The 24,784-nt window shown below is 48.0% G+C and overlaps 2 protein-coding genes across 2 annotated transcripts in view; both read left to right on the forward strand.

Moving 5' to 3' along the window:
- Nucleotides 1-15,994, forward strand: part of VWF (von Willebrand factor) — a 133,899-nt gene extending 117,905 nt beyond the window's left edge. Inside the window, exons 44-52 of the mRNA XM_059403765.1 lie at nt 1,855-1,965; nt 2,905-3,085; nt 3,957-3,997; nt 4,502-4,618; nt 11,931-12,029; nt 12,681-12,809; nt 13,330-13,369; nt 15,313-15,410; nt 15,630-15,994. Coding sequence (XP_059259748.1) covers nt 1,855-1,965; nt 2,905-3,085; nt 3,957-3,997; nt 4,502-4,618; nt 11,931-12,029; nt 12,681-12,809; nt 13,330-13,369; nt 15,313-15,410; nt 15,630-15,818 — 1,005 coding nt within the window. The 3' untranslated portion in view covers nt 15,819-15,994. The remainder of the gene's footprint in view (nt 1-1,854; nt 1,966-2,904; nt 3,086-3,956; nt 3,998-4,501; nt 4,619-11,930; nt 12,030-12,680; nt 12,810-13,329; nt 13,370-15,312; nt 15,411-15,629) is intronic.
- Nucleotides 15,995-19,624: 3,630 nt separating this feature from the next.
- Nucleotides 19,625-24,784, forward strand: part of ANO2 (anoctamin 2) — a 341,480-nt gene continuing 336,320 nt past the window's right edge. Inside the window, exon 1 of the mRNA XM_059404945.1 lies at nt 19,625-19,721. Within this exon, the coding sequence (XP_059260928.1) occupies nt 19,700-19,721 (22 nt within the window). The 5' untranslated portion in view covers nt 19,625-19,699. The remainder of the gene's footprint in view (nt 19,722-24,784) is intronic.

Here is a 24,784-nt window from a genome sequence, read left to right on the forward strand (position 1 = left end):
AGAAGCAGAGGACTAGCACAGGTCATGAAGTTGCCCATAAGTTCTACAGTTCACTGGAAGCTAGTGGTCATGGGAGTGTCCTGACTCCTGGCCCAGGGCCCATTCTGATAGACCAGTATACTGGCAACACCAGCAAGCATTGCAAGCGCTGGTCTGAAGAAGCCATGGGACAAGGACAAGGGACCAGATCTCCATGCCTCCCACCTCCATGTCAGCTATGGCAATTGTGCTGCTAAAGGCATTAGGGATTTTTTATCAGGAGCATCTGTCTTAGCTAGGGGAATAATAGTTAGACTTAGTTCCATTCTTCTCTTCCCTTTGCTTCCTTCCTGTCTGTCTGTCTTTCTTTCTCTTTCCTTTTCTCTTTCTTTTTTATTTTTATTTTTTGGTAAAGATTTATTTATTTGAGAGGGAGAGAGCAGGAGTGGGAGGGGCAGAGGGAGAAGAAGGGAGAATTCCAAGCAGACTCTCCACTGAGTATGGAGCCTGGAGCCTGATGTGGGGCTCGAGCCCACCACCCCAAGATCATGACCTGAGCCAAGAGTCGGATGCTCAACCAACTGTGCCACCCAGGCGTCTCTACTTAGTTCCATTCTTAACTGGGGAACGAATGAAAACAGGGTGGAGAAGAGTAAAGAGAAGGTGTGAGATATAGATTTTGAACAGTTGTAAGCTAGAGGATTTGGAGAAATATGGGAAAAGAAGGAGAGGTGACATGTAGGATGAACCCTGGGAATACACAGCAAGAAGATGGGACTATTGGAGGCTTGGAGGGAATCTTAGAAAGATGGCGACCAAGAAATTTGGTGGCATGCCTAGGAGTACCTGAGCGCGAGAAGTTGGTGGGGTTTTGAGAACAAGGCTTCTGGTCTGGAGTTAGCCAACATATGGACAACATGTTTGCCTGTGATAGTGGGAGTGGGATGGGGCAGCAGCAAACAGGAAGATTATGCAAATCCAGGTGACTCAGCACTCTGAGAGAGGCACACAAGAGTGACTCTAGGTCCCAGAAGGCATTAATGACTCTCTTCTGTGCTCCCCTGAGGCTTTCATTAATGGCACTTTGTGGATTCCGCTTGTAGTGAAGGGTGCCTAGATTGTACCATCCTCATTTGTTGGCTCCTCCAAAGTACCTAGTACGTCATAGATACACAATAAATGATTAGACTCTCAGCTGATAGAAGACTGGGGACAGCTCAGTGGGCACTGTCGTGACGCAGGTGGGGATGTGAGTAGGTCCCATGCAGATGGTATGAGGTTGAGCAGGGTCTCTGGAGTGCTTGTCTTCCCCGAGGGAGAGGTTTCAGTGTTGTGCGCATCTCCTCACTCGGCCTTGCTCATGAGTGTGCTTCTGCAGCAGAGCAGGCTTGCAGTCATTCCTTCTCTCTCAAGGACAGAGCTCCAAGATGAAGCTTGGTCCTGGGACCAAGGGCTCCAGGGCTTTCCAGGGCTCCTGGGACAAACACACATAGCAATGTTTCACTCATTCTTTGCATATTGCTTCATAGTTTCCGTGGAGGATTTCAGTCCAAGTCCCTAAAGCTTTGGCCAGATGGAGGACCTCCAAGAAGCAAGATGGGTGGGCCTACTTGCAGGACCGTGGTCTCCCCAACACACTTTCTGGAAAAGATCAATCTGTGTACTTTCTTATCTTACTGTGTCCATAAACCACTAGGTCATATCAAGCAATGACCAGGGGAAACTCTGTATGTTGGTGAGAGGTCAAGGTGTTCATCTTGTATAATCGTTATCCCTGTGAGGACGGAGACTAGAGCCCAGGCATCCTGACTGATTTTCCTTAGTCAGTGAGGAGACCTAGGGTTGTCCTAATCTCTGTTCTGTGCATTTTTCCAGGGCTTCACTTACGTCATCCATGAAGGCGAGTGCTGTGGAAAGTGTCTGCCTTCTGCCTGTGAGGTGGTCATTGGTTCACGGCGCGGGGACTCCCTATCTCAGTGGAAGAATGTAGGTCTGGGGCCCGGGCTGGGGAGGAAGGAGGATGTTGACCTAACCAGCTTGGTTGGCCACCCTGTGGTCCGCTGCTGACTTTGATTTTACCCCCCACCCCCTGCAACCTTTCGGTCTTCCCACAGAGAGTTGTATCTGGCTGTGGTTTGAGCAAGATGTTCTTTGGGATGACTATGCCCTTGATAGGAACAGTTGAGATTGCCTCCGACTTCCCATTTGGTTGATGTGAGGAGAGGCCCAGTTCCTTCCCTAAGAGTTCTGTGAACTCCTGGGGGATTTGTGTCCTCCTATTTACCTTTGAATCTGAGGTCTGCTTTCCCTGAGTGCTCAGTGTGGGACACCCTCACCATCCTGCATCTGTGGTAGGCCCACCACCGCCCCAAAACTCCACAGGCTCTGAGTACTGTTCTGCAGTTGGCCGGGCCACTCATCCACAGACCTGGAAGCCCAGGGGACAGATTGCTGGGCTGTGGGGGCCAGGTGCCAACATCCCTAGTCTCTCGCTATTTGCCTGTAGGAGTAAGTGGAAAGTAGCACCTGGCTGGGAAATGCGTGGAGTTCCTTCCCCATCCCTTCTGTGTCCGTCCTTGCTGCCGCTTCTCAATCGGAGTACCCTAGAGCCTCTGAGCTCAGCTCACTGCCAGTGCCCAGTGTTGGGGTGGGTAGTGTCCCAGGCTTCCCTAAGGTGGTGAAGACTCTGTCCATAGAAGGCATAGTCCTGAGTGAGGCTCTTGGCCAGGGAGACTTTGACCCAGACTCAGTGAAGGACTTGGGATGTGCCCCACTCGTTCCCTCTGTGGGCCTTACCCTGTGGGTGGGACTTAGGCATTAAGCTGGAGCTCATCCCCAGATCCCAGATCAGCTCCCCGAGAGAAGAGCACACCCCTCTCGGACTCTTGGCCTCAGCCTTGCTCAACTCTGGGGCTCTTCCTGCAGGTTGGCTCTCACTGGGCCTCCCCTGACAACCCCTGTCTCATCAACGAGTGTGTCCGCGTGAAGGAAGAGGTCTTTGTGCAACAGAGGAATGTCTCCTGCCCCCAGCTGGAAGTCCCCACCTGCCCCGTGGGTTTCCAGCTGAGCTGTAAGACCTCAGAGTGTTGTCCCACCTGTCGCTGCGGTAAGACAACTCAGGGAGGTGGGGAGGATCAAAGTCCTCCTATCCATTCCTAATACTTTTGTGGGAAAGCAAATAAGAGGAGAAAAATATTACGGTTTCCTGAAGGTCATCACTGTGCTCAGTGGTGGCTTTCTACCATGGGACCTCCGTTTGCTCATGTGAGTTAGGGAGTGGTGGACTCGCTTACTCCAGACTTCTCAGTCATTCATTGTAATGCCTCTGCTGGGAAAAGCTGCTCCAACTTCCCACCCCAACCCTGCCAACAAACAAACAAAATAGTGACTCTCTTCACCACCTGCTCTGAATCCTTTGGGACTTTAAGTTTCCAGAGTAGAATTTCCTTCTTTCAGAAGCCAAAGTGCCCTCTCACTCACTCCTTAAGTGTGTACCGTTTAAAAAGGGCTGTCCTGGGGCGCCTGGGTGGCTCAGTGGGTTAAGCCGCTGCCTTTGGCTCAGGTCATGATCTCAGGTCATGATCTCAGGGTTCTGGGATCGAGTCCCGCATCAGGCTCTCTGCTCAGCAGGGAGCCTGCTTCCTCCTCCTCTCTCTCTCTCTCTCTCTCTGCCTGCCTCTCTGCCTGCCTCTCTGCCTACTTGTGATCTCTCTCTGTCAAATAAATAAATAAAATCTTTAAAAAAAAAAAAAAAGGGCTGTCCCCTTGAGGACTTGAAGGAAAAGGATCTTCTCACTGTGGGCTGGGTGGTAGGAGAGGCCGCCTGCCCTTCCTTCGTAGGCCTGGCGGGGAGCAAGGCCACTGTGGCTCTGGCACTAGGACCCCCCAGCGCAACGGACTGCAGATGTAGGAGAGGGGCCCAGACTGAGAGGAGAAAACCCCGAGGGGATCAGCTCTGCACTTTTCTCTCCTCCCAGAGCCCCTGGAAGCCTGCATGCTCAATGGCACCATCATTGGGGTAAGCCTTCTTTTCCAGGGTGAGTTGTGGGGGAGGCATGGGGGTACTGTGGGAAGGGTAGGCAGCTCAGTCATTCTGAAGCGTAAATGAAAGGAAGCAGGGAGCCCTATCCTCCACTTTCCACTGCCTCCCAGCATCTTGGTGCCCAGGCTCCCCCCATCTTGCTAACTCTCTAGGGCCTCACCTTCCAGCCCCCACTCAGGCTCACAAGCAGCTCTTCTGAGTGTAGAGAAGGCCTCTGATGGCATGACATACATTTCAATCTATCCCCCTCTCCCACTGTTCAGCCTCCCTTTTGGGCATAAAAGCTCTGGCTTACTATTCCTATCCTTGAGGTGGGAGGGCAGGGAAGGAGCAGCCTACTGGACACAGGAGAAGTACGAGGGTGATGACTCATCTTGGCTGTGGGCCATGGGGCCCCCTTTCCTAAGGCAGATGGCTGAGGTGAGTGGGAGGGTTGGGGGGTTAGCCTGGGCAGTCTGACGCTGGTGCCTCTGGTTTCAGCCCGGGAAAAGTCTGATGGTTGATGTGTGCACGACTTGCCACTGCACAGTCCAGGTGGGGTTCATCTCCGGATTCAAGCTGGAGTGCAGGAAGACCACCTGTAAGCCCTGCTCCCCGGTAAGAGGGTTTGTCAGGGACCCAGAGTCCCTGGCGACCCAGAAACTTGGGGGACCCAAGCACTGGGACCTCACTGGGTCTGTGAATAAAGGTTTTGCTATTTTCTGATTGTGGGCAATATTTCACAAGTATAATGGAGAGTCTTGTTTTGTAAATTTAAAGAAAAAAGATAATATTTGCAAGGCCTGGGGAACCATATGTACACTTCTTTTCACACAACATTTTAAGGAGCATCACTACCATTCTTTGAAAACAGTAAAAATTAATTAGTTAATGAATATTGATCAGACACTCACTGTGTGCAAAATTCTACACACTCTTTCTTGGAACCGATGTACCTCAGCTTATACTTTCCTCACTGGGCACTGAGGTGGTTTAAAACCTTTCACCCTGTTTCCGCCAGGTCACAATGTCACAATGACTCTGTTCGCTCTGAGGGTGGATTCAGAGAAGTGGAATCATCATTCTAGTTGTGTAGATAAAAACCGGCATTTCACTGCTTTAATGATGACTCAGCCCCACCTCCAGAGCTGGACTGACACTTCCTCCTCAACGTGCCGTCTGTGTTGGGGGCTCCTGCTTTTTTTTGGAAAACACAATTGGACGGATGAGCCTCTTGTCAGCCAGAGGCACAGAATACAGTAATAGCTCTTCCATTCGGTGCCAACGGAGGGCTTTCCCTCTCAGCTTCGTCAGGGAGCAGGCAGGCTGTGGGGCGGCGTCTGGGAGGAGTCCTTCATGTGAGTAGGAGCAGAGCCAGCCAGAGGGGGACTTCAGGAGGACAGGGACAAAGAACACTTGAGCGGGTCCTTTATATGGAGCATTCCACATCTGTGTGCTTCAAGGCACTTGGCTCAGACTCATGCTCAAAGAAGGGACGTAATAAAATATCTGCGGAGTGAATGGGTCTATAGGAGACACAGCTATTTCTGACAGAATGATTCCAAGAGAACATTCCTGCTCAATCAGAACGAAGCCAACTAAACACATGCTTTTAAAAAAAAAATCCCAGTTGTTGCTCTAGGATTTTGGGTGGTGTATGTACACATAACAGCTCCCCTAGAATACATATCAGCTTGAATAGGGAATTAAATAATGCTGTGTGGAGTTTGCGACAGACCTTACACCTTGGACGTCCACTGAAATACAGTCAGTGAAGCAAGAAGTCCCCACCAAGGAGCACGTTCTAGAGGGCAAGCGGCTAACTCTCTAACAGCGCCCTCTATTGGCCAGAAGGTGGCACAGTCCGCTCCTCTGCATCCACAGAAACCCAGCTTTAGAATCAATCCAGGCTAGCACTAGGTTTCAGCAGTTTTTTAAATCCACGCCTCCGCCTTTTTTTTTTTTTTTTTAACTCTTCCTCCTTCCCTCCAAAATTCTGATATTCCCCCATAGCAGTGTCCTCACTTCCTTCCTCTTGAGAACTGCTAGATCCGTCTCCCTTTCATGTTATTATTGCTCAACTTTTGCTGAAAACTGCCTCAGTCGTCCCCATCCCCCAAGGATGCTGCCTCAGTTCAGCATCCTTAACTGGTCTCTGCTGTGAAGGTGAGAGAGGTCTCCTGCAAGTGAGGCGCTGTGGTGAATTAAGTTTAGGTAGGTCGGCTTGAACTGCCTACACCAGACTGAAGTGTTGTCATCACCATGTGAGTCCTTCATTTCCTCCCAGTGGAGACTGTGCTTATACGTATCTAAAAGGAGTCTGTAGAAGGTGATTTGTGCTGGTGGGTAGTAGACATGAAGCCTGACTGGTGAACTCTCAAGGAAGGCATGAGGAAGAGAGGTCTCCGACATAGAATGCGAGAAGGCACCTGGAGGGACCTGACCACGAGCTGACATTGAGTAGAGAGTTGAATATAGAGGACTTTCCAGGAAGGGGAATGGGGGCTGCACTGGCAGCTGGAAGTAAGAGAAGAGGACAGCAGAGGGAAGCAAGACTGGAAGGCTTTGAGCAGCTAATGCAATTTCTGGAAAGGGCCATGAGACACAGGCAGGACAGTGTTCGGGGAATGACTGGTCAGGGGCAGGACTGACTGGCTGCTCAGCCCTACAGAAGTGAGCTCACGCTGCTAGGAACTTGGCTGGCAGGCAGAGGAAGTGGCTGCTCCTGATTGGATGTTAGGGGGAAAGCCCATTCAGCAGTGCCTTACTCTACGTATGGGTGCATGTGCGCATGCGTATGTCTGCATAAGGAGCACATCGTGGTGCCAGGAGTGACTGGGAAGCCTCTCAGGGCCAGACAAGCCCTGTTACCTGGTGCAGCTGCATTCTGGCCCTCTAAGGCAGGGGACCTGCGGAGGGAATGTTTTCTTTGTTTACTCCTGTAAGTGGCTCCTGCCAGGTGCCCCTCCCCCCCTTTCTTTCTCCCTTGTTCCCAACTCCAAAATCATTGGCCCTCTCCTATTACCTTCTACCCTCTCTTCCTTTACTTCCTGCTGTTTTTCCTATCATAACTCCGCCTTTCCTCTATTTTTGGCTTCATTGTGCCCTCTGCTTTTCTGGAGTGTGGGTTTTGTCCCCATTGTAAGGACCTATTTTATATTTTAGCAAGAGGCTTTCATTGAGGTTAAACAAAAACCTTGTTGTTTAACCCTTAAACTGTCGCTGCTCCCCTTCCCCCAGGGGATTCACTTAAAAACAAGTCCTGGGGGGCGCCTGGGTGGCTCAGCGGGTTAAAGCCTCTGCCTTTGGCTCTGGTCATGATCTCAGGGTCCTGTGATCGAGCCCCTGCATCGGGCTCTCTGCTCAGCAGGGAGCCTGCTTCCTCCTCTCTCTGCCTGCCTCTCTGCCTACTTGTGATATGTCTGTCCGATAAATAAATAAAATTAAAAACAACAACAACAAACAAACAAGTCCTGGAAACCAGCTCCAGGTAACAAAGCCCAGATACAAGGGTGGGTCAGGCCAGGTGGAGACATCCGATCAGTGGGGGGCATGCATACTGTCTCCCTAGCTACCGAGGAGTATGGGCCCCCGCCCTTTGGAAGCCTTTTTGGCGCCAATCCTAATCAAGGTGTAATAGGTTGGTTCAAATGTCTACTAGGGTAAATTGTAACTCAATTGGTCATCTAGCATCACTGTGGAGTTTCCTGTGTGTGTTAAAATCTCATTGGCCACCTGTGCGTGGGCAGGCCCCAATGCATGGCCTTTGCCCTTAAAAGCTGGTCTGTGAAACAGAGAAGGGTCGCCCTCTCTTTTAAGAGGTGCGGCCCCTAACATTTGGTTAGATTATTGACGCTTGGCGCGAAATAAAGCTTTGCTTGACCTTCGCTTTATATCAGTCTCGCTCCTTTAATCACGGACCCATTATTGGGGCATAACACCCATGACCCTGTCCCTTCACTTAGCGGTCCCCTCCTCCCTTTGTCCCCTGCCCACTCACTTTTCCTGTAAAGATTTTTCCATTTTCCTCTCCTTGGGCCTGCGGAGCAGAGCCTGTTTCCTAGTCTCTTCTTCTAACACTCACTGAAAAGAAAAGCACCCAAATCCACGCTCCCACAAAATCCTGCCCTATTTAATCCCTGTTTAATCTCCTCCTTCTGCCTGGAACCACGCACACTCACGTACACTGTTTATTCCCTCCCTTTCTTCCTGTCGCCTTTACCTCAGTCGTATACCTTCCAGGAATTGTACGTTTTTGAAAACACAGTTAAAACTCCCCAGTGAAAGACAACCCGATGCCTCAGACTCCAGTGGTGTCCTTCCCAGCATGGAGAGTGTGGCCTGGACCCAGGAGCCCCGATTCTGTGCTGACTCCACACTCACGGGCTTTCTGCACAGCCTACTCCCTGACAACACATTGTGTTCAGAAGCTTGGTTTATGAGTAGCAAATTGTTTACATTTGTTCTGCACAAGCTTACGGACTCCTAACCTTGTCTGCTGATTAGAAGCATTCAGCCCATATGCGATGAACAAGGGAGCAATACAGAAAGGCCCGCATTTTCTGTCTGAGGGCTCCAAACTAACTGGCTAGAGCTTCGTGTTAGGAAAACCTCAGGACCTAGATGAATCTTCAAGTGGTGATTACTAAATGGGCAAAATGAGAAAAAGAGTGATGCTGTAGCTGGCTTCTCATATAATTCAATTTATTCTTTAAAAATGTTGTGAGATTATGTCCCCCCCCACTTTTTTTTTTGGAGTGGTGGGTAGCATGAGAAGAGCTTAAGTTTTGAAGCAGTGATGAAACAGCTGATGGTAGCTTTTGGTTTTTATTTTGTTAACATTGCTGAAAATACACTTATTTGCAAGAGTCGGTTGCCCTGTATTGTCTCCCAAATTAGGGGGCATTTTTGCAAGACAGTGAGGTCCTATTTTACTGGAAGCTGGAAGCTCCTGCTTTTTCCAGCTCAGATGTAAATGAAGGATTGTCACTTAAAGCCACTGTCATGGAGTTCCCAGCTCAGCCAATCTTAGAGATTGTAGGAAGCCTACTTAGAGAGCCAAGTGCTGGGTACAAAAACAATGGCACAGACTTAGTTTGGAATTTACATGCCTCTCAGGGAGAACAAATGAAAATTTCAGATTGTGTTGAGTGTTTTTTTTTTTTTAAGACTTTATTTATTTATTTGTCAGAGAGAGAGAGAGCACAAGCAGGGGGAGCAACAGGCAGAGGGAGAGGCAGACTTCCTGCTGAGCAAGGAGCGCCATGCAGTACTTGATCCCATGACCTGAGCTGAAGGCAGATGCTTAACCAACTGAACCACCTAGGCATCCCTGGATTGTGTTAAGTCTTATAAGAGTATGTTTGTGTGTGTGTGTGTGTGTGTGTTGTATCTTGCAAGACCTCTCTGAATAATGATATTTGAAATGATTACTGAAGGATGAGAAAAGCTAGTTATCCAAAGCATGGAGAAGAGCATTCCAGGTAGAGGGATAACATACATAAAGACTCTTAGGTGAGGAGGTTGGGATATTCATGATCCTAGAAGATGCAAAGGCATAGATTGTCAAAAGCAAGGGGATAGTGATAGAAGACAAGGTCAGAAAATTAGGAAAAAACCATACAGGGCCTTGTAGAATGTGTTAAGAAGATTGGATTTTATTCTGCATGTAATGGGAAGCCAAAGAAAGTCTTATTTTTGAAATTTTTGTAAAAGTATTATTTTTTAAAAATCAGGATAGTTCACCTACAATAAAATGCATAGATATTAAATACGTAGTTTGATGAGATTTGATAAATGGATAAGTCTGTGTAACCACTAAAATAGTAATGTGAAGAAAGGCACCTAAAAGGCCAATGGGGGAGAGAAAGTAAAATTCTAAACAAATAACTTGATTAAACCAAAAGAATATAGAAAAACATTAACAATAGAACAGATAACAGAGAAGAAAACAAATAAAATGAATAACAGAATGGGAGATATAAACCCAAACATATCAATAATTACATTAAATATAAATGGGAAAACAAAATCCCAATAAAAAATGGAACTTGTCAGGCTTGGATAAGAAAGCAAGACCCAGTTAGTATGCTGTTTACAAGAGACACACTTTCAATTCTATTTATTTATTATTTTTTTAAAGTAAGCTCTATGCCTAAGGTGGGGCTTGAACTCAGGACGCCCGGATCAAGAGTCACACATTCCACCCACTATGCCAGCCAGGGGCCTCAAGATTTATTTTCACTTTAAAGAGATGGAGAGATTGAACATAAAAGGATGAGAAAAGATAATGCCAGTCAATGCTAAGAATTAAAAAGTTGCGATGGATAATCTACAAGATAGACTGTAAGATGAGGAATGTTACCACAAATAAAGAAGGTTATTTCATAAAATGCCATAAAAGACTACTATTTCATAAAAGACTACATAAAAGAAGGTTATTTTATAAAAGACTATTCTGAAGACACAGGAATCCTAAATGTGTATGCATCCGGTAGCAAAGTTTCCAGTATGTGAAGCACAAATTGACAGAACTAGACATAGACTTATCCACAACCATATTGCATAATTTTAATATTTTTTCTCAGTAGTTGATAGAACAAGTAGGAAAAATATCAATAAAGATATAGAAGATTTGGAAAACTATACCCACTCACTTGACCTAATTGAGAATAATAGACTGTTATACTCCCAAAGTGCAGAACACACGTTCTTCTCAATGCACATTGAGAAAATTTTCACCTATCTGGACCAAATTCTGGGCCAGTAAAAGGTCAATATATGTAAAAATTTTGAATTTAGAATACATTCTGTGACCACAATTAGATTGAAATTCGTAATAAGAAGGTATTTGGTAACATGCCCCACCATTTGGAAATTAAATAAAATATGTTAATTCATGAATCAGAGAAGAAATCATAAGTGAGGATAGAAAATATTTTTCCATAAATAATTCCAGTTACTCCAGAAGTTACAATATGCATCCTTGACTTCTCATGATCTATCCTGGTTTGATAAAAAACACTTCATGAATGATGTACTTACCCCCCTATACTTTGTGCTATTGTTGTCACGTCACTTACTTCTACATGAGAAATGAATTCACAAGATGTTCTTTTTGCCATCCAGTGTCTTTCAACAATTGTTGAAAATATTTTGTCAAGAGTTTATAATCATTGTCTATAGCGGGTCAGTCCAATATAAGCTGTACTGCCATTACTACAACAAGAAATCCATGAATGTCTTTTAAGCAGAGGAGTGACATGACTAGACTTATAAGAAAGTCTTTCTGACAGATGTGTAGAGACCTATAGGGTCAGTACAGGGGCAAGAATGGAGGTAGAAAGACAAATTAAGACTGATACCAGAGTCTAGAGGTATATGATGATTGCTTGGACTAGGTGATGACAGAGGACACTGGTCATGACAAGTGGAGGTTGAGTCAGAGAGAAGTTTTGGCAAGATTTGATGATGGGAGTGGGGGAATGCAAAAAAGAAAGAAGTCAAGAATGACTCCTAGATTTCTGGTTTTGAGCAACTGGGTAATGAAGCTATTTACCAAGGTAAGGTAGGACAGGAGAAGGATGAAATTTGGGAGAAATATCAAGTTGCATTTTGTAAATAAGTCTCGAGAAGATAAGATAAACAGTTGTTGAATTAAACAATTGAATTTGTAAGTCTGGAGCTCAAGGGAGGGGTCTAATTTAATAGGTCTGGCTGCTAGAACATGAACAAGGTGTACATAGGTAGAGGCAAGGAATGCCATCTAGGGGACTGAGAACTGACAAAGGTCAGCCAAGAGTTGAATGTTAACTTTCTGAGCTCTGGGTGCAACTGCTGGATGGGAGAGACGAGAAGCTAGAAAAGTAAGCCTACTTATGATGGGGTGTTCTGGGGGGTTAACCAAGGCTGATTTTTCTCCTGGATACAGGGTTACAAGGAAGAGAAGAACCAAGGCGAATGCTGTGGGAAATGTCTGCCTACAGCTTGTACCATTCAGCTGAGAGGAGGACAGATCATGACACTGAAGGTGGGAGCAAGTTGAACTCATGTCACCACCTGATTTCCCATTTTGGCATTTCTTCTTCAAGAAATAAAGACTAAGTTTGGGTCAATATTAGCTTCCCACCTATTTCTGATTTTATAGAGAAAAGATGGAGAGCCTGTAGAAGGTACAGAATTTTCTCTGTGATTTAGTAATTTTTTCACTCTCCTTGACCAGAGCGTAGTTGGCATAAGGCCTATGGTTTAGAGTTGGTTGATCTTTAAGATTTCTTCCAGCCTCCATTGCCTATAAGACTGACGGGCAATCAGAATGACAGTAAGTCTGATCTACAAGAGTGTAAATTAGTTGTTAGGGCTGGGTGGTGGAACCTGGATCATCTCTGATTCAGTTATTGATTTGCTAGTTTACCCTTACTATGTCTTAATTTTTTAAACTTCTAGGTGGTCAGAAGGGTTTGGGGAATTCTCCGCATTTATGCAGCCCTATTCACAATAAATGAGCTGGGACTCCACTTGTACTGTGTGCTCTGGGTGTGGAGACCATAGATGGTCTCAGTCTTGTACCATAGTCCTCCAGATTGTTTCAGCAACTTCAAGGAGTCATGATTTGAAGTGTCTTTTCAGACCAAAAACCATCTTCAGATTTGCTCTACCCATTTCCCCTCTTTGTTTTCAGCGTGATGAGACGCTCCAGGATGGCTGTGATAATCACTTCTGCAAGGTCAATGAGAGAGGAGAGTACATCTGGGAGAAGAGGGTCATGGGCTGCCCGCCCTTCGATGAACGCAAGTGTCTGGCCGAGGGAGTGAGTAGTTAAAGCTCAGGCCCTAATTTCCTCTTGACAGCTCCATCTTTGACTCTAAGAACAGAGTCCTCTGAATGGTATGGTCTTCCCTGACATGATGTCCCAGTGTCCAAGGGAGACCCCAGACCTAGTTCAACAACCTATGAGGTTTCAATTTCGAAGCGTAGTGGAAAGACTATATAAGCACTATATGGTGCTTTCAATAGATACTTTCCCCTTCGGGGACACTGAATCTATGATCCTCGAATGGGAGGGTGAGAGATCAGATGATTTCTAGTCCCTCCTGAGAATGATGGTCCTGGTGATGCAACTGGGAGAGAATCTAGAATAATCAGAATTGTTCCAGCCTGGTCAGGTAGGGTGGTCAGTCTGCTCTCAGTTGTGATGTCAGTGCACATTTTATGTCTGGGGACTGAAGCTCGGGGCTGCGAGGCCAGAGCCAGGAACTGGCCTGGAATGACCTGGAAGCTGTCTGTTGTGTCCTAGTTGTGCCTAATCTGGGATTTTACTCTTTTCTTAGGGGAGAATCATGAAAATTCCAGGCACCTGCTGTAACACATGTAAGTATATTACCAATAGCTTGTCCCTTGAAATCTGTCAGACCTAGTGCAAGGACTGTTTTTTTTTTTGGAGGAAGCTTGTTCTGGAAAGATCGTTCTTAACCACTGGCCAATCACTAGGTTCAGTTCTTCAGGGAACCGCCCCTGCCTTGAATGTTCTTAAACAGCCCAGTCCTCAGATCGCCACTCAAATCCCTGTGAAGCAGTCTCTTCCCCTTTTCCAAAACTCCTTACTCTTTCTATCCTCCTACCTGCTTTTTCCCTCCCAGAGGCAAGGGTGGCTCATAGACCCATCCTGAGACAATATCTTCTTTTTCCGGCCAGAGCTCCTTGAAGAAAGGCACCCTTGATCCATAATCTTGACAGAGCAGACACTCAAGACAAATGTATTCTTTGAGGGTCAGACAGCCACCTCCCAGAGAAAGAGAAGCCATCGGCTAGCTGACATGAGCTCCCACCACAGGTTGTGAGGCCTGCAGACGCAGAGACCACGGAGTCTTCTCAAGAGTTCAGAAGACTGGTCTACATTGATTAACCTCCCTTCTTCACTCTCAGGCCCCTCATGGCCTTGCAGTTATGTTCTGCCAGTGGGTCCTCGTAGTTCACCGTAGGCTGCCAGTGCCCATCAGACTGTAATCTCACCACACATTCCCGTGTTCATGAGACAAGTAACTTTCCAAATCCTAGTGCTAGTGCTGTGGTCTCTGAATATAGACTGTTTTTTTGTTTTTGGTTTGGTGCTTTGTGTTTTTTTGTTTTATGTGGGGTTCGTGGGCCCATGTTTGGTATTGGGTAAAGAAAGGAGGAGTGAAAGCATGAATACCTTCGGTCCTCAATCATTCATTCATTCTCTTCCTGATGGCTCACTCTGACAGTCCCTGCAGTTGCTGTAAGAAGGTTGCAGATCGAGGAAACACGCTCCGAAAGCTACTCTTTCTGTGATTCCTAGCTGCATGAGTTTCAGAATGCTGAAGTCTGGAAACCATCAGGGAGCATGAATTCTCTCTGGGCACATTTTGCGCATGGAATTTGGTCAAGAGACAGTTATTTGCCAACCTAGCAGGGAGGCAGCGAGGGGGCCTGTGTTTGTCAGTACTCTTGGGAGGGTGGAGATGCTTCGTGAGGGGAGGAAGCCAGGCTCGGGGATTTAAATCTACAGTGAAAGAATATAGCCTGTTGGCCTAAATATATTTTCCTTATTCATTTTTTAAATGTGGTTGGCAGACTTTCACTGTAAAATGAAGTTAGTTGGAAATTGGGAGGCAGGCTAATATGTAGTTAGGGTTGATTTAGTTTGGGAGCCATTCAAGAATGGAAGAGCTCCAGTATTCAGATGGGGAATGGCGAGCTGGTAGTAAAGCTAAGAATTATCAGTGGGCCAAGCAGAGGTTCAGATCTGAATGCCACTAATCCTGGCCATGCCAGAGACCGGAAACAGCTATTCCCAAAGGAAAGACTCCATAAGGGGTCCTAGGGATGCTCTTAATCCCCTGCGTGGTCATGACATTTGCCCTTCCTCTTTTACAAAGGCAAAGATAGATGTTAGTTATATTTATTGGCTCCTTCCTTGCCCATTAGCTTCCGGATATAGTTTTAAGCATAAGAAGATTGCTCCAGTCATTATGGTTTTTAGAGTCTACAATTACATAAAAGCGAATCTCGTCCATCTGTATCACCAACACACAGTGATCGGCCAGGCTCCTCCTGCCATTCAGATTGTACCACTAAGTGAATTAAACCCAGCTGTAACTATTACCTCTGAATGGGAGGGCCAGGAGATGCAGAGGTGAACCAGGATAACTAGCTCCCCCCTTTGCAGCCCACTTCAGTGCTTTGGTTCCTGTGAAACTGACCTTTTTCCAGTGAAGTGAGGGCGATGGGCCAGAGAGCTTTATATCGAACCTCAGCCAGGCCCCACACCCCGTCTCTCACCTGTCCTGTAGGTGAGGAGCTCGAATGCAAAGACATCACAGCCAGGCTGCGGTATGTCAAGGTGGGAGACTGTAAGTCTGTCGAGGAGGTGGACATTCATTACTGCGAGGTAAGGGGGTCCTGGCTTCAGTGAGGCCGAGGTGGGGAAGGGTAGAATTGTGTTTCCTCATCAGACATGCATAGAAATTGCAGCTAGTAGGATTTGGATGTAATAGGACCATAAGGATGGGGGCACGTCAGACTTTCCTGAGATCTGCCTTTGCAAATTGCCTAGCAGGCCCCTCCAGTGTTGCAATGCCACCCATTACCCGACCTTGTTCCGTCACAGGGTAAATGTGCCAGCAAAGCCTTGTACTCCATCGACACGGAGGATGTGCAGGACCAGTGCTCTTGCTGCTCACCCATGCGGACAGAGCCCATGCTGGTGCCCCTGCACTGCACCAATGGCTCCGTGGTTCACCACCAGATCCTCAACGCCATGCAGTGCCAGTGTTCCCCCAGGAAGTGCAGCAATTGAGGTCGCCCCAGACCCTGCCATCGCCTGCCTCACCTGAGACTGGACCAGCCAGTGTGCTGCTCTTGCTCCTTCTCCTACTCCTCCTCCTCGTCGTCGTCGTCGTCCTCCTCCTCCTTGTGCTCTGCTCTGGAGCCCTCCAGTGTCCACAATAAAGGCTAATCTCTCACCTTGCAAAACGCTGGTGGTTCACTGCCTCTTCCAGGCTGAGATGGCAGGGGTGGGGGGGTGGGGGGGATTGGGGGGGTGGGGTGGGCAGGGCCCAATCTCCGCAACTTGTTCTGGGGGAGAAAGCACAGGCTCCATCCAAAAAAGTGCTCCAGCCCTAGGCATGGCCAGCCTCTGGGAAAAAATGGTGTCCGCCTCCATGGGGTGGGGAGAGGATTGTCTGGGGCAGGACTTCTCAGAACCCAGCCACAAATCTCCAAAGGGATTTGCTCAGAACACTAGGTTCTCCAAGCTCTGGATCCAGGGGCTTCTGAACAGAGCAGAGGGGTGGGCCCTGGAGCCAGGCTCCTGCCAAGGCAGACGTGGTCATTGCCAGTGTGGCTGACCTTGGGCTGAAGGAACTTGAGCAGGTGTGCAGGGGTTTCTCCAAGCCCTTGGCTCCCTAAGTTACCACATATCCTCTAATACACCGAGGACTGAGGGACTGGAAATGGGGAGCTGGCAGGTACAGGAAAAGGGGCCCATCCAGCAAAATCTCAGTCCTGGGGGATGAGCCCCAGACTTGTGGGAAAGCCTGGGTTCTACGTGTGGCCCTCATTCTACGGTGTGGCTCCCAATAAAACCATTAGAGGTTCTCAGCCTTAGTTTCCTCATCTGGAGAATAGGAACATTAGTCTGAGTCATAGGGTTGAGAGTGTCAAATACAACTGAAAGTCTGGGGCAAACTGTCAATTGCTCTTTAATAACATAAGAAGCAGCAAGAATAAAAATGAGGGGAAATCAAGGCTCCAAGTGGGAGAATAAGTGTCTTGTCAGTGGCAGAGCATTAGGGACTGACTATATCCTGAGGGGAGGAAGAGCTGAGTTTCTTTTGGGCTGTATGCTGGATGCTCTGGCCCTGTCGACTCCAGACATCTTTTAGTGGAAGGACAGAGATAATGCCAGACTTCACCTAGTCCCCAAATCACTAACTGGTAATGTCACTCTTTCTTTCTTTCTTTTTTTTTTTTTAAGAGATTTTTATTTATTTATTTGACAGACAGAGATCACAAGTGGGCAGAGAGAGAGAGAGAGAGAGGAGGAAGCAGGTTCCCTGCTGAGCAGAGAGCCTGATGTGGGGCTCGATCCCAAGACCCTGGGATTATGACCTGAGCTGAAGGCAGAGGCTTTAACCCACTGAGCCACCCAGGCGCCCCCAGTAATGTCACTCTTAAGGAGAGATTGTCCTTCCTTAAACTTTATGTGAAGAGTTTATATGTATAAGCTGGCAAGATGGCAGAGACTCTAGCTGTGGAAAGAAGACCCATGAGAATGAGGGGAATACCCTGGGTTTTTAACAGGAATTTGATGGAGAATTGATTTTCATTCCAGATCCTTTTAACCCAGGAAAGCCTCTACTCACTGGAAGGGCTGGCTGGTGGGGCTGGAAAGGATTGATATATCATCCAATCCAGTGCCCTCACCCCCACCTTTACAGAGAATAAAAACAGCTCAGAGGACTTGCCAAAGGCCACACAGCTCCTGGGTGGCAGGGCATATTCAGAACCCAGGTGCCTGACACCAAGGTAAGAACTCCCAGGTCACTCCACTGGAACCACGCTGTCCCTGTTGCTTACAGGGCAGGTCCTTGCTGTCGTGGAAACCAGTGACTGCTGCGTTTCTAGGACTCACCCCCTTCCGATGCTGTGCGTAATCACACGGAGGGGACATACGCTACAGGCAAATAGCATGGATTGTGTTGAGCAGCTTTGGTGGTGGCTTAGTCAGCAGAGGAAAGGAAGAATGGATATAAGTTTTATATAACTGCTCAATAATTCACAGGTTGTCATCTGTCCGTCCACCATCTCCGGGCCTCCAACTCTGAGTAGCCTCTGAGGTCTCTGTAGGAAACCAGATCTGGGGGCAGGGAATTACCTATCTCTCTTCTTACTGGTGGCCTAACACTCTACCTGGTGCTGAGGTGTTACTGGAGGCCTCAGCCCCAGAGAAACTCAGCAGGGAGGCTACCTCTCCAGCATAAGGTGTCAACTTTCCAACCGCCTATGCCTCTGTAGTCTGAATTTCTCCTCAGATTTACTGATGGGACAATTCACAGCCAAGAAAAAAGCCAAATCAGAAGCACTTTATGTTTTGATTTTTTAAAAATGGCAAGGAGCAGGGAAAGGAGGTTGCAGACTGAGAAAGCCCCAGTGGGGGTGTGTGTGTGTCTCGAGGGCTTTCCCTTCCTCCAGGGGTTTAACAGGACAGGGTCTGCCTCTGGTCTCAGGGACTCCTCCTGCTTGTTCTCAGAGCAGGTGACACAGAGTCCCCCCAAGGTGAGCGTTTCAGGGAGAATCTCAAGGAGAGCGTATACAGGGGCTAAGGGATTAGAAAGTGCGGGAGGAAGAGAAGAAAGGGAATGGATCAAGGAACCAGGGTAGAACGGCTTCCAGGGTTCTTGGCCTTGAAAAGACAGGGAGGAGGGTCGCTGGGAGCAAATGGGGAGAAGGCCCTCGTTTGGGAGGGAAAGAAGCAGAAGAGCAAAGCCGTTGCCACACGGACGCTGAGCAGGCTGGCTGCTTGGGGATCCCGGCACAGCTCTTAGAGGCGAATTGCTTGACCTTTCACACTGTGGTCTCATCTGTCAGATGGGCTCGGCGGCAGCAACTGCCTCACAGGTACAGCTCACAGGTACAATCCCCCAGGTACAGCTCTGGGAAGGACATGGAAGTCCTGAATAAACATTAGCCCCCATCCCTCCTCGGCCCGAATAAAGCTCTGGACTGGGATCTCACACTTCTGGTTTTCCTTCGGCGCCGCCCCTGACTCCTCTGTGCTGTCTACTCCCCCTTGTCCTCTGACAAGCAGGGAGCAGTCGCCACCGGCCTCCCTTATCCGTGCGGGAGACACGATTCCTCACTTCACACTGAAGAATAAATAGCATACTTGACCTTAGTAGAATACCCTTTCGCTCGTTTGGGTTCCTGGCGTTCTCTAACTTGTTTGAGCCTTGGGGCGTCTGGGAGTTGCCGCTTCCAGCGCCCGGAGCGGCCCTTCAGAGGGTCTTCCGTGTCTCGGCTCACCGCGGGCACCTGAACCCGGCGGAGCGACGGCGCCCCTCGAGCGCTCCGGGATGGAGCTTCCAGACTCCCTCCTCCACCACGTCCCCGTCCCGAGCGTCTCAGAGGGACGGGCCCTGTAAGACTACCTCGCCCTCCTTCTGCCCCTCGCAGCCCCTCTTCCAGTCCTCCTGTCCCTTGTACCTTACCCCCCTCCCCCCGCCCCAGCCCCTCGGACTCCCGGGGAGGTGGGGGCAGCGGGTCGCCGGGCGAGGGGAGCCCGCAGTGCCCGGGACGGACGGGACGGCGGGGCGGGACCGCACACTACTCAGCCGCACCGCGCGCCCCACAATCCGGCCGAACGCTCACCCCGACCCAGGTTCGGAGGCCCCTCCCCGGCTCGCCCCTCGGCCTCTCCAACCCCGGCACGACCGGGACTCGGGCCGCCCGCGGGCGCGCTCCTTCCCCACGTGCCGCTAGGCTCGCCGGGAGCGCCCGCTCGAACCCGGGCGGCGGGGCGGGCGGCGCGGGGCGGCGGGCGGGGGAGGGGCGGGCGGGGGGCGGGCACGTCCGGGCGCAGCCGAGCGCCATGGAATTAGCCCCGCGGCGGAGTAAGCTTGAGCGGACGCCGGCGCCGCCGCGGGCCGGTCCGGCTTTCGTGTCCGGCGTGCTCGCGCCATGGCCGCCCCCGGGCTGCGCGGTGAGTCTCCCCTGCCCCGGACTCTGGTCCCGGGCGTCCGGCCAGCTGTAGGGGGGAGCGGGGCTGCGAGGGACGGAGCCGGCATCCCCGCTCCTAGCTTCTGGGGCCGCTGACCCCACGTGAACCCGGAGAGGGAGGTGCGGGGCCCTGGTCCCTTCCCCGCCGGGGTCGGGGAGCTGAGGGACGCCGGAGCAGTTTCCCACACACTTATTATTAGTATTCTTTATTTTTATTTTTATCGAAGAGATAAGGCAGGGCAAGAGGCAGAGGGTTGGTGCAGCGGCTTTTTGGTGATTGATAACCCATGCTTACCTCTGCGTTTTGGCCTCAACTCATTACTAGTCGTTAGGTGTTTAGTTGAGCTTATTTGGGGCAAGCAAGCAGCTGGGGTTTAATTCCCAAGCAGTCTGCTGAGGATGGAGGTTCAGATTCATCACCAACGACTTTGACTTTGGCTTCCCCAGGGTGTCCTCAGGATTTCAGGAAGCCCCCCACCCCCAAAACCTGCCTTCAACAGGGGCCTTTACACCCCAGGGTGCAGGGCCACACAGGCGCCCCTTTTCTTAGAGGAAAAGCAAGTGCAGGTGGACTTCCTGGGAGGGGGATATTATTCTGCCGCATCTCTCAAGTTATACTGAGCGGACACATGCACTTGGGGAGGGTTGACCTTGCTTGGAAAGGGATTATGTTGAGTGTCTTTCTTCGGGTGATTCTTGAGTGAGGCATAAGTGCCCACTCCATTGGCATAAACTGTGAACCAAGGGAACTGAAAGGTAGGTGTTGGGTACAGTCCTGGAGATACCTCTGGGAACCATGTGGACCCTGGGTGGGGACAGAAGGCCCTATTGAGTCATGTTAGATCCATAAGCTCAAAGGCAAGTGGCAGGTTGGGGGAGGATCTTAGACCCGTTGGGGTGAGGAGCGGTTCTCTTAGAGGTCTATGGTATTCTGCGTCCCTCTACTCTCCTGGACCTGACACTAGAGCCCTGGCCCATCTAGCTGGGTCACCCTGACAGACATTTGCTCTTTCACTGTGTTTTGCCACACACCTGTCATTTGGGAGGCAGAGACCTAATGGGATGGTCCTTTCAAGCAACCTGTAATACTCTCTGAGTTGCATGGATGTGAGAACTTGGGCTCCTTTGCTGGCTGAATGAAGTGGAGGTGTGAGGGGGAGCGGTGGGTTCCAAACACCAACATCAGGTTCTGGTCTGGTCACTCTGTGTACCTTCTCTGCCCTCGTCCATGGTAGGGCAAGGCTTCAGGACATGAGGCATAGGGCCTCAAGTGAAGCTTGTCTTTGATTTAATGAAATGAGAACCTGATTTTGTGGAAATTCACCCATATGTGAACTCTTTCTGCTGGCCAAGAGAAACTTGTTCCACCCTGTGTGTGGCGTTCTTAGAGCACGTGGAGAACAGAAATTTGGCCACTAGACATAAAGATTTTGCTTCTAGTCACAAAATAGACTCGGTCTCCATTTGTGAACAGGTGGTTAGGTAAGGCTTCTCTGCAGAGATGAGTTTGAACAGAGATTGTGTTGAATGAAAGAACAAGCCTTGCATATACCTGGAGAATGATCTCGCAAAGGCGAATATAGGTGAAAGACCGTCCCGCAGGAGTGTGCTTGAGCTGTCCAAAAAATAGTGGGGAAGCCAAGTGCTTGGAGAATAGAGATGAAGAGGGAGCGTGGCAAGAATGAGCCAGCTCCTGCAGAGTGCTGTAACTCAGGCCACCTGTTCTTGGCATTCAGAGAAAAGCTAGACTAATATTCATTAAGCATCTACTATATCTAGACTCTGTGCTAGGTGCTTTGCCTCACAACAGCTTTATTGTTGGCGTTCAGTCCATTTCATTGAAGAAGAGCCTGACGTTCAGAGAGGGGCAGAAATACGCCTGTTACGTTACGTTATCCACCAAATAATCACGGAAGGATAAAGTTAGAATTCAAACTTGTTTTCCCCAGCACGTCACCTTGTGGCTTTTGCTCTGTTTCATAAGAAATCATTAGCAGAAAGTGTATGTACCAGCAAGTGGGGTGGGAAATGTGGGGGGACCTGGGGCTTTAAGGGGGATACTGATTTTGCAAGGCTGTTGGGAAATACGGTGGTCACAGGCCAGGCAGGGCTGTTATCTCTACACTACAGTTGACCCTTGAACAATATGGCTTTGAACTGCGTGGTTTCACTAACATGCAGTGTTTTTTTTTTTTTTTTTTTTACAGTACAGTACCTGAAGTGTCTGTTCTCCTTATGATATTCTTAACACTTCCTTTTCTCTAGGTTTGTTCTAAGAATGCAGTATATAATACACATAGAAAACGTGTTAATTCACTATCTATGTTACTGGTAAGGCTTCTTATGAACAGTAGGCTATTAGTAGGTAAGTTTGGGGGAATCAGAAGTTACATGCAGATTTTTAACCACACGAGGGGATTGGCACCCCTAACCCTGCATTGTTCAAGTCAACTGTATTTCCAGTCTCAGATCATCATGGTTAGTTCATCTAGTGGGATCAAGCCCAAGGAGGCTGGATGTCATCACCAAACTTGTAAGGAAATGTACCACTGTGATCTCTGCTGGGGATATGTCTTAACCAGCACGGATTAGCTGAGTTCCGCATTTAGGGTTTACGTAGGCATGGGAAACTGACCTAGTGATGACGTTGGGGAAGACGTGTTTAATTCCTGATGGGCTCTAGCAAATCTGGCTCACTGTAGTATGCCCTTATAAGTGCAGCTCAAATCAGCTCAGAGGACACCTGAGAGCCAGACTGCGCCAAATACCGTGCTCAGGGTTGGAGTTACAAAGATTAATAGGGCACAACACCTGCCTGTCAAGACTGTATTTTCTAGACTCTTGGAACCCTAAGATGATCTTAATACTTTAGCAGCCTTATCCACTGCTGTGCATCCTGGGAAGGAGGAGGTGGCGTCAAACTTTGACTTGTTCAGACCACACCAATGACATTAGCCTGACCACACTGTAGTTATTCAAGATGTACTCAACGTCTTTCTCGGACTCCTACCGACAGCCCTGCTTTTCCTCCAGAATCTTCAAGGACATAACTTTTAGTTTGTCTGGCTGACAACTCTCCCTCTAGGTTAGCCTGCACTGAAACTACTGAAGGATCTCCATTCTCACCATCAGCTGGTGTCACGCCCTCCCTCTGCTGAGCAAACACAAGCAGAGGACACACCACCCTTTGTTAAAAAATGAAATTCAACCACGTGAATTGGAAGGTTTCATTGGTTTTATTAAGTGGCACATGAATCGGGCAAATCCCATCCAGCAAATAGAGGGGAGCGCTACAAAATGGAAGGTTTTTATAGGAAGGTGGGCGGGGTGAGAAGTTATTAGTAAAAGAAAAAGGATTGTTTCAGGCCTGGAAATAGCTTTTTCCCCCCATGATTGGGAAGATGTAATTTATATATATATATGTATATAAATATTTAATTATATAATTAAATATATTTATAATTATATATTATATATATTAGAAATATAGATATATTTAATTAACTTAGAATGTAGTATTTGTTTCAGGGGTACAGGTCTGTGATTCATCAGGGTTACACAATTCACAGCACTCACCGTAGCACATACCCAGTGTCCATCACCCAGCCACCCTATCCGCCTCTCCACCTTTTTTGGGGCAAGGGAATGATAGTGTGTTTGTCATGCGGTTTACTGCCTCACCAGTGTTGATGGGGAAATTTCAGACAAACCTTTCAAAGGTTACATACCCAGAATAAAAGGTCACATTCCTGGGATAGGTTGAAACTGTTGGTTTGCTGGAGGGGTGTGTTGTGTGCATGTGTGTGCAGATGACTCCGTTTTGGGCTTGTTTTTTTTTTTTTTTAATCCCTTGTATCTTCTGACTTGTTCACTGACAGTGAGTATCAGTCCTTGATGCCTGATACATAGCATTAGCTAATTAAAAATAGCTTAGAGGCGCCTGGGTGGCTCATTGGGTTAAAGCCTCTGCCTTCGGCTCAGGTCATGATCCCAGGGTCCTGGGATTGAGTCCCATATCGGGCTCTCTGCTCTGCAGGGAGCCTGCTTCCCGTCCTCTCTCTCTCTCTCTCTCTCTCTCTGCCTGCCTCTCTGCCTACTTGTGATTCTGTCTGTCAAATAAATAAATAAAATCTTTAAAAAAAATAGCTTAGAAAAAGCAATAATATACTTCCATTGTGGAAAACGTTTAAATACAAGTAAATAAATTAAAAATAAAAGTTCCCTGTTTTTAATTGTTTTGGTAATTAGTCTTCACTCAAACTCCTTTTTAGTCTGTTTTTATTTTTGCCTGTATCAAATAACTGTTTCTATTTACTATTTATTAATCTTCAAACAGTTTACAAAAGAGGAAACCCCAGATACAGTAACACTTAAATGAACAAATGCCAAGTAATGAAGGATTGAGAGAACAGTATTATATCACAAAACTTAGACTAAGAATAGTTATTGCAGTTGAACAAAAATTTATCTCTGAACTTCTGACAAGCAGGTCAGAAAACAGACAGCAAGTTGCATGGGTTTCATTGTCTGATAGAAGGAGGCTAGTTTGAGTTCATCAACATTAAACCTTAAGAAGAATGTCACAGTGATATTTGTGCTATTTATATAAGACATTGCCCAACATAATGAGCTGTAGTTTCATTAATAGATTTTTGGAAAGAGTATTATTCATCACGTGAGCATTTATTGTTTCTGATTTTTTTTTTAAAGGGGTGTTTGTGTGCTATTCTTTCCTGGGCCACACTACCCTACTATGTTTTTAAAAATGCTGTTTGCAAGTGGTCACCAGCCACTGGGTTAAACCTCTAATTTGAAAAATAGTAGCATATAGCATATAAAAAGCTCCTCGGTTCATTCACGCATTTAGACCAGAGGCTGCCAGTCAAGGGACACAAGACCCTTCCTCAGGAACAGCTCCCCACGTTCACTGTGGTACCGTTTCCCTTCTGCCTAAAGAACCTCCTTTAGCAGGTGTTGAAGTGTAGTTCTGCTGGTGACAGATTCTCTCAGCCTGTATTTTTTTTTTTTTAAGATTTTGTTAATTTA

This window comes from Mustela nigripes, chromosome 6 (assembly GCF_022355385.1).
Source record: "Mustela nigripes isolate SB6536 chromosome 6, MUSNIG.SB6536, whole genome shotgun sequence".
NCBI classification, from domain to species: Eukaryota; Metazoa; Chordata; class Mammalia; order Carnivora; family Mustelidae; genus Mustela; species Mustela nigripes.